General features: G+C 46.7%; 1 protein-coding gene across 1 annotated transcript; it reads right to left on the bottom strand.

The window, feature by feature from the left end:
* Positions 1-598: 598 nt before the first annotated feature.
* LOC128253437 (uncharacterized) lies at positions 599-982 on the bottom strand. Its single transcript, XM_052981825.1, has one exon. It carries the CDS (start codon positions 980-982, stop codon positions 599-601), a length of 384 nt encoding a protein of 127 aa, XP_052837785.1.
* Positions 983-10125: the final 9143 nt, after the last annotated feature.

Here is a 10125-nt window from a genome sequence, read left to right as displayed (position 1 = left end):
CTTTAGATAGGGTCCCCGGTGGCTTTAATATTTAAAAAAATCACTGTCATTTCTAAGTTTTATGACAAATAAATAACCACTCACTTCAAATTATCTAAACACTTATTATGAATTTATGAACTTATTTTTTTCAGACTGTTCTCCTACGACTTTTTGCAGCAACTAAAGCAAAACCCTGACCTACACCAAAGTCGTTCGCCATTTTCCCTCCCGCTCTCTCAAGATGGGTGAGCGAACGTATTCAAGGCTATTTAACCCAGTTAACGAGCGAACCGGGCTAAATTTAAATAGCTAGATCCTCTCCCGCTATCAATAGTCGGTGTCACCACCGAATCTTATCGATAGCGGGACCTGCTGACGTATCGGTTCGTTTTAGTAATTTCCAGACGGCTTCAACTGAAAATGCAACACCACCCTGGATTCCGAGAGACGCTAACACAGAGTTTTAGACAAGCGCAGGAATACTTGGGAGCATTTGGATTTGGACTATTCGGATTCAGCCGGCCTCGATACCAAGATGCAGTTCCAACGGTGTCCAACGCGGGGCCCACGCTTTACGGGAAGTAGACACATGCCGATTCTGAGCTCGTGTACTTTGTTATTCCTCTTTCCAGATCACAACCTTGGCATGGTACACTCCGATCGGTCGTCCTTGAAGATCTTCAAGCTCGTACGCATTTTTGCCGACTGTCTTGAACACCCGAGCTTTCAGGAACTTCCGAGCAAACTTTGCATTGAAGGCCTTTTTGAAATCGCTGGGGGCAAAGTTGCGGCGATACACTTCCTGACCAGGCTTCGCAAGGAAAGTACGAGCCCTTTTATCGTACCGCAGCCGACTCCGATCATATGCATTTTCGAGGTTCTTCTGCACCTTGTCATGGATCACTTGGAGTTTATCAGCTGTTCTCATCCCAAACATTTCGTGATCACACAGCGACTTCAACTTCCTTGCCAACTTGTAGCTGGCTCCGTTCAGGAACATGTGTCGTCCGAATACGGTGAAGAACGGAGCTTCTCCAGTTGCTTAATGGACCGCGTTGCGGATGGCCACCTCAATCTCCGGAAGATACGCGTCCCATTCTCGATGGTCTTCTTCTAAATGGCTTCGGATCGCCGCCAACGCGCTTTGGTTTACCTTTTCCGCTGCGTTGCTTTGCGGAGAGTGGACTGGCGTCTTGATGTGCGTAATGCCAAAGCTTTCCATCGCCTCCTCGAAGATCTTGGACGTAAACTGGCGGCCGTTGTCCGAATGCACAATTTCTGGAACCCCAAACTTGTAGAAAACCTCGTGAATGAGGAACTCCACTACATTTGAGGCCGATGCCTCTTGCATGGCTTTCAGAAATGTATATTTGAAGAAGTGATCCACCACAATGAAGATGTAGACCTGTCCCTTCTTCGACCTCGGATACTTCCCCAGGAAATCGATGTACAGCTTCTGAAATGTCTGCTCAGTCTGGACTCTCTCACCGATACCAACTTGCATCCGGAAATTCGGGGATTTCGTCTCCTTGCACACTTCACACCTGCTTATGGACTCCCGGACTTGCAGTGCCATGCCAGGCCAGTAAAACTGCCGCCGTAGGTTTTCCAGAGTTTTTCCCATTCCGCCATGAGCTGCCGTTGGATCCGAATGTGCACGCTTAATTATGCTGTGGGTCAGACTCTGGGGAATCCACAACTTCCATTCGAAGCCTTCCACCTCGTCATCCAGATTTGCCGAAGAGACTCTCTTGAAGATGAGACCGTCCACTATCCTCAAGTCAGGTAGGTTGGCTAAGTTTTTTTCCACTTCTTGTAACAACACATACGGCCGGAACTTTCGAATGGCCAGCAGCATTCTTTTTCGGTGACGGTGTAGTGCACTTGGTGACAATTCATCTTGGCCGAGAAGAACGCTATGGGTTGCTCCTGGCCGTCTTCATCCCGCTGGAACAACACTGCACCGACTCCGATCTGGGATGCATCGTACTGGATGAAAAAGTGCCGCTTCAAGTCCGCATGTAGCAAAACTTGCGCAGTAGTCAGGGCCATTTTCAAGGACTCTACTGCCAGCTGTGCTTCTGGACTCAAGGAAAACTTCTTATTTCCCGTCTTCTTCAAGGATTCCGTGAGCGGAGCTGCCAACGTCGCGAAGTTCTTTATAAGCCGACGGTACCAACCAGCGGTTCCAAGAAAGGCTCTCACTTCCTTCATGGTCCTTGGCTCAGGCATCCACCTAATAGCTGCTACACGCCCTGGATCCATCCGCATACGTCCTCCACCCACTATGAAGCCGAGGTAGGTCAAAGACTTGAAGCAAAACTTCGACTTGCTCAGACCAATGGTCAACCCTGCTTCTTTCAGGCATTCAGCGACTCGGCGAAGATACTTCAAGTGCGTTCTCATGTCAGGCGCTAGTATTAGCAGGTCATCCAAGTAGACGAACACATTCGAGCGGATTTCAGCTGGAAATACTTGGTCCATGAGTCTCACCAGCCTCTGTGATGCGTTACAGAGTCCGAAAGGCATCACACGGAACTGGTAAAGAGGCCGACCAGGAACCGTAAAGGCTGTGTATTCCTTGCTGTTCGTGTCCAACTCAATCTTCCAAAAAGCGAACTTTAAATCCACGCTGGAAATGTAGTACGTTTGGTCGATTCTGGACAGGATGCCGTCTATGCTGGGCAACGGGTAAGCATCTTTGATGGTCACATCATTAAGCTTACGTGCGGCTAAGCAGAACCGGTGTTTTCCAGATACTACTCTTGATACTACGGTGGTGCGGTTGCTCCTGGGGCTTTTGCTCTCCTCGATGACTCCGAGCGCTAGCATCTTGTCGACCTCGTCCTCGACCACCTTCTGATTCGTGGGAGACATCGGATAGGGTCGAACACTTTGGCTCCGTCCATCAGCTCAATAGTGTGCTTCTCCAGACTGGTGGTACCTAAGCCATCCCTCTCGAAAGTCAAGAACTGCTGCTTGATCTCCTCCAGCTCTTGTTCATCGGCTTTGGAAAGCGTCCAGGACTCGGGATAGGTTTTCTTGCGAAATCGATCCCTGGCCTTCTGCACCTTGCGAGACACCATACGCATCCCACCTAACTGGTGCTCTGAGAAGATCCTGTTCCTGGTCTCTAGGTACCGCCGCATCCTCTCCGCATAAGGTAAGTATCGTAATGCAAACTTATTACTATTCCTAGAAGGTAAACATTTATCTAAAACTACCAACTCTTCTTCTCTGCGGGACTCCTGTCTGGACGCATCCTCTCCGCCCTCGGATCGCCCAGCCGACCGTTTTCCGCACAATCCGGACATTTGGGAGACACGGTGTCTGGCTTCCCACATCGGTAGCAGAACAGTCTGCGTTCTGTTGCTGCGCAGTCACGGAACCCGTGATCCACGGCTCCGCAATTCCAGCAGCCGGCTCGGAACGGATTCTTGAGCTTCGCCCGCACTTCGTCCATTATGTGCCACGGAGGATCCTCACCAGGATCTGGGCCAATAGCCTCGCTAACCTTGGCCTTCTCTGCCGGAGAATAGCGCATCGGCTGCGTATACGTGGCCCGTCCAAGTCGTCCAAAACTGCGTTCCACCTCGCAGCACTCTTCCCGGAGTTCATCCACCGTAAGCACATCCATCGCGTAGACAAACCTTGCGATGCTCTCCCTCAAGCCCTTTTTAATAATCTTTACTAGCTGTCGCTCTGACAGTGGCCTTTTCAGACGAGCCGCCAACAGCTGCATCGCGTGGATGTAATCGCCAACTCATTCTCCGGACTGCTGCTCCCTCTGCAAAAGTTGGTGCATCCGATCGTGCTTCGTTTGATGGCATCGGAACCTATCCATCAGCGAGGCTCGAAGCTGGGACCACCTGTCTACCCTGCAGTGACGCACGTGCACCCAGTTCCACTCCCGAGCCCGCCCAGTAAGCAGCAGGTGGAAGTTTCGGAGCACCTCTTGCCACGGGCATTGGCACTGCCGCTGCAGGATACTAACCGGAAGAGAAAAACCTCCACCGAGTTTCGCTCATCCTCCCCGTCGAAGGATACGCCCCACCGCTCAATTCGCCATTGCTGGTTGGCGGCTGCCGGCCCAACATTTGCATACAGGCGCGGCTCCTCGCAGATCTCTGAGGCCCTCAACGCACCAGCTTCGGGCCGGGCCATCGTGCCGGCGCGATCTTCCATGGTCCGGAGGATATCCGCGACTGCTACTCTCCAACTCCTGGAAATCTAGCGGCCTCCTCGGCGGTTTGGGTGACACCCTCGGCGGAGGTAGCCTGGAACCGTCCATGCCGGCGACCTGTGTGCGCTTCGGCACCGCACCTTGCGGGGCTTGGCCAGGGATTCCAGCGGTGATCCTTGAATCTGGACGCCTTCGCTCATCCGGCCTGCTCTCCATGGGAAGCTGAGGCCGCTGAGCAGCAGGCCTTAATACCTCGTTCATCAGCTTCATCATTTCCAGGAAGCCTCCTCGGATCTCGTCCCTCAACGCCTGATTAATCCCGCCTTCTTGGGCCTTCCGATGGGTCTCCGCCGCCTGTGCCAAAGCCACGTTGACGGCCGACCTTGCCGCGGAATCCAGGAAAGGATCGTGGAGCCTTGCATCCTTATCGCCCAGCTGCAACAACTCATCCGCCGCGGAACCAATTCCCTCCCGGATCTACTGCTGCTTTAGGTGTTGCTCGGGGTCCTTGTTGCTCTCGCTGTAATCTTTCGCGCAAACGGGCTAGCGGAGTCCTGGGCAACCCTTCCGATATGCGCGGCAAGCCAGCCTCGGTAGCGCCCTCCACATCCGTGGACCACATCTTTTCGTCGTCCTCGCCTGGAAAACCCTTCGACCGAAGCAGGTGATCATGCTTGCTGCCTTGTCGCTTTTCCATCCTGAATAATGATAACCCCTAACACGACTTCTAAAACCCCGAATTCAATGTAACAACCAAAAACCCAAATTATGTATAAATAAATAAATTATGCTGAATGCTAGTAAATAATAAAAAATAATAAATAAATACCACCAAATAATATGCACATAGATAATATGAATACTTATATTACAAGGCCATTAAATAATAATAATAAATAAATGGTAACAATAAACAATGAATAAATAAGCAATAAATAAGAAAATATATTCACGACCAACAAATACCTACCGCTAAACAAGTTCACACTAATAATTAACTCCTAACAAAAAACAAGTCCCTTAAGTCTAAATTTCTTTCTCTATTTTTTTTTCCAGCCTCAATAAGGGGAGATGGAGCCGATCACCAGCCGATCACAATTTCGTCCGAATTCTCCCTAAACAAGCCGCTCGTCAACTGGACTAACTTTCAGCTGTGCTGAAAGTCGCCAGTTAAGGACTTCGGCTGTTTGCAGGATCGCATAGGATTTCCTTTTGGAATTTGCGTTTTTCATTCAAGTCGCGGTGGCCGAGCAGCGCGTGAGGACGTTACGGGTCACGACCACACATTTAAGTTTGAAACCGATCCGATATGAAAACGCAAATACCAAGAAAACCCAAGGATCTGCACAAAACAAACAACTACACTGCAACCCCAAAACAAAACATTCATTAAAATTACGTTAACAAAAAAAAAATATGTCCCTAATACCTGTATCACAGTTTTATCACAGTTTTTAATTTAACCTTTCGTGCATATTGCACGGACGACCTGGGATGCGAATCCTTCGATTTCTTTCGAAGAGGATGTCACCGCCAAATCACAGCTAAACCCTGTGAACTGTGCCTCGGGAGCAATTGTCCTACCTCTAGTGGACACGCCTCCCTTTCTCCCTACAAAATTTAAATCTTCTTCACCAGTCAGCATCCACGGTGCAATTGCATGTGGGTCATGCAAGCCACCGTTCGTGGGCTGGCTGGAGATATAAATAGGCGAGACGCCGTCGACTCGGCTATCACATATTTTATTTGTTAATTGGGCGCCATATTGTTGCGGAACTGCATCTTTCCCGGAGGGCAGCGCCGGCTAGCCACGGAGTCCCAGGGCGGAGGACCCCCTATGCCCTGCAGTCCGAACAATCGATTCCGACTCATCGGACGTCTCACGTCACTAACTTGACGATTTACCATCTCTATCACAAATCAAAACAAAACAAAGTTATATTTACATCAAAAAACTAAGACAATTGGACGAAATTGGTGGCTTCGATGTCCTTGCCACAACGCACCCACCCAACCTTGGGTGCCCCAAGAATGATGTAGGAGGCACACACCATCTCCGGCAGACCGGAGTCTATTCCTGGTGGATTAGGATCGGCTCATCTCCCCGCCCAAGGTAACTTACACAAACATCTCGGTAGCTTGTTCAAATTTAATTTTGGGCAAGACTAATAACAAAATACATTCATTATTGATTCCTACTAATAATCTACTCTTTTCGTTAGAAACACTTAAGGCCGAACTCAGACCGTCGCCCAGATGAGAAGCGGTCAAAGCGGCAACAACAGAAGGGAAAATTTTAGACGTTTAAAATTACAAGTGTTCGGCAAAATCGCCGCACGGCACTAAATTGGAGGCGTTTGCCAACCGGGTCGCCTAATCCTGAAGAGCTCCAAGGGAAAAGAAGGGACGTGCTGAAAAGGTAAGTCATTCAATTTCGGGACCCAATTTAGACGTAGTAGTACGCGCGGCTAGGGTTCGGAATTAAGCCTCTAAGACTGTATGATATCACAAAAATAATAACTAAAACTTATTTATTGCAGTGTTCAACGTCGGATGTGGTTGAAGCTGCAGCCAGAAGAGAAAAATCGCTAGCGGCGAAATCCAGCGCGAGTCCGCACGGAGCCAATTGGTCCGGAGGATAGCGCAGCGTCTGCGTAAGAGGGGCCGGAGGCACTTAGAGATGACCACGTGGTCAGCGCGGGCATTCGTTCCCAGAACGGACTCACTGAGGGAATCTCCGTATGTGGCCGTCTCGGAGGCAGTTGCTGCAGCTGCTGACGCTGGAGGCTGCTGCTGATCGCTGCTGCTGCTGCGGCTGATGCTGCTGATCGCTGCTGCTGCTGTGGCTAATGCTGCTGCGGAAGCTGATCGCTGTTGCTGCTGAGGCTAATGCTGCTGCTGCTGAAGCTGATCGCTGTTGCTGCTGAGGCTAATGCTGCTGCTTCGGTTAATGCTGCTGCTGAACCAGGATTGTTGCTGCTGAACCTAGATCACTGCTGCTGCTGGTGGACGACGTGGTCCTCACGACCAGGTTAGGTCCGCCAGGTGAGTATTCCCGAATCTTCTAAATTTCCAGGGCCCTTTAGATAGGGTCCCCGGTGGCTTTAATATTTAAAAAAAAAATCACTGTCATTTCTAAGTTTTATGACAAATAAATAACCACTCACTTCAAATTATCTAAACACTAATTATGAATTTATGAACTTATTTTTTTCAGACTGTTCTCCTACGACTTATTGCAGCAACTAAAGCAAAACCCTGACCTACACCAAAGTCGTTCGCCATTTTCCCTCCCGCTCTCTCAAGATGGGTCAGCGAACGTATTCAAGGCTATTTAACCCAGTTAACGAGCGAACCGGGCTAAATTTAAATAGCTAGATCCTCTCCCGCTATCAATAGTCGGTGTCACCACCGAATCTTATCGATAGCGGGACCTGCTGACGTATCGGTTCGTTTTAGTATTTTCCAGACGGCTTCAACTGAAAATGCAACATCTGTTTCATCTCTTGGATCATATATTGCTAAAATTGGAGCTTCAATTAACTTTTCCTTAAGTATAGTGAACGCATCTAGTTCTTCTTTATTAAAAGCAAACTTCTTGTCTTTTCTGGTTAAATCGTAAAGTGGCTTTGCAATAATAGAAAATAAGAGCATAATCCTATAAAGCTTGAGACCTCGCTGAATTTTGAGGGCACTGGAAAAGACCTAATGGCTTCTAAACCTGTTTCGTTCGCTTTTATCCCATCTCCATTGACTGTATATCCCAAGAAATCAATGGATGATTGCAAGAATTCACATTTATCAAGTCTAAGTTTTAATTTGTTGTCAACTATACGTTTCAAAACATATTTTAAAATTTCGAAATGCTCATACAAACTCTCCGTCGCTATCATAATGTCATCAAGATAGATCACAACTTTTCCCGGTCGTACCATATCGGCAAATATCTTTTTAATAAATCTTTGGAATGTTGGTGGTGCGTTCGGCAAGCCAAACGGCTTTCTTAGAAATTCAAACTGCCCTAGTGGGGTGGTAAAAGACGTATACTTAACAGAATTATCATCCATGAACACATGATGAAATCCGTTTTTCAAATCAAGTTTCGAAATGAATTTTTTATTCGCTAACCTTTCCAACAAGTCGTCAATTAACGGATTTGGGTAATTATCTTTAAGAGTAACCTTATTAAGGCGACGATAATCGACACACATTCTAAGTTCTCCTGTCTTTTTCTGTACAAGAACAATTGGCGACACATATTCAGATTCACTTGGCCGTATATACCCACTGGCTAAATTCTCGTCAAATATTTTTTGAACTTCGGACTTTTCTGCGTAAAACAATCTTCAAGGGGGCACCGAAATGGTTTATCACTTTCAATTGTGATCTTCATAGTACACTTTATTTTAGGTTCCATCGGACGATCAGCGTCTTCATAAAAAGTTTTAAGCAAACATTTAAACTTATTTTTAGTTTCTTCACACACCTCCTTTCCTATCGTATAAGTTGCTTTGTCATCGCAAATAACATTTATATTAAGCATGTCTCTATCGAATGAATCCACATAGTAACTTTCTTCATTCGCAACGATATTGTCTAGTCTGGTGTCAGCTTCGTCATCTATAGCTTCATCGGCCTCAACATTAATATTCGTTATAATTTCTAAACATTTCGCTACCTCGGGCTTGTTCGCTTTCTCTACTCTTTTCTCTACATCCACCTGTTTCTCTACATTGAAATCTACTTTGTAATTGTTTCCAAGATTGCTCTTTACTTTTGTCTCAACATCTACCTGTTTCTCTACATTGAAATCTACTTTGTTTGATAAATCACTTTTGCACCCTTCCACTAAATGTATACCCACTGGCTTAACAGATAATTGGTTAGCATCGTTAACTATTTGTACGAGCTTAAACTTACTTAGATTTAAAAAATCGCGTCCTGCCATTGAGTACCTTACAGATTTATCAGTTACAACCAGTAATTCAATCAATACGTTTTTATTTGAACTTTTAATAAGACAAACTGTTTTTCCAAATACATTTAGTTTACTTTCGTTTATTCCGAAGAAGGTATTATTCAACTTCAACTCTATAGAATACAATTTATTAGAATTATGTATCGTATTTTTAAATTGAACTCTAAAATGTCTTACATAATCGTTTCCAGTTTCTTTCTTATTGTACAATAAACACTCTCTAGCCAAGTGTCCAACTTCTCCACAGGCATAGCAAGCTCCATCAGCCCGTACTGGCTTGCGGCATTCCTTAGCCAGATGGCCAAGACTGTGGCAGTTAAAGCATTTGATGACCCTCTGTTCCGGGGTCGCAGCGTTTGATGAAGACTTTCCTTGCATCCTATTTTGATGTACCGGAGATCTGGGTTTCTCTACATCTTGAAAGGCTTCCAATACATCAGCAGGCACTGCAAAACGTAGTAGTTTCGCTTGGTTTTTAAGTTGTACATTTTGTTTGCCATCTATCAAGTACTGCACTAGTTCGTGAACACTCATAGCGATGTCTTGTGCCAAAGTAAGTTTGTCAAAGTAGTAGATGGCAAACTTCTCACCGAATTGCCACTGGCGATTTTCAAACTTGCGTCGCATTTCCAGGACGTTATCCTTGGCTCCAAAAATAATTTTTAGTTGTGCCAGAATCAAGTCGATACTCCCAGACAACAGTGATGGGCGAGATAACAGCCAAAAATTGGCCTTGCCCTTTAAGCGTGAGCAAATTAATAGACGCATGACGTCATCACTGACTTTGAACACATCACGAACATTTTTTACCACCAGCAACCATTCGTTTATGTTGCCATCGCCGTTGAATTCTGGGAGTAGCTCTTTCACGGTGTTCAAGTTCATTTCTGGCTTGGAAAGACGGTCCACATTTTCGATACGTAGATTTTGCATCGCCTGTTCCATTCCCGCAGCGTTGCCACCCGATTCGGCCAGTATGTTA

Source organism: Drosophila gunungcola (genome assembly GCF_025200985.1).
Source record: "Drosophila gunungcola strain Sukarami chromosome 2L unlocalized genomic scaffold, Dgunungcola_SK_2 000008F, whole genome shotgun sequence".
NCBI classification, from domain to species: domain Eukaryota; kingdom Metazoa; phylum Arthropoda; class Insecta; order Diptera; family Drosophilidae; genus Drosophila; species Drosophila gunungcola.
Note: the sequence above shows the minus strand (reverse complement) of the source record. Positions and strands in the feature narration are given on the sequence as shown.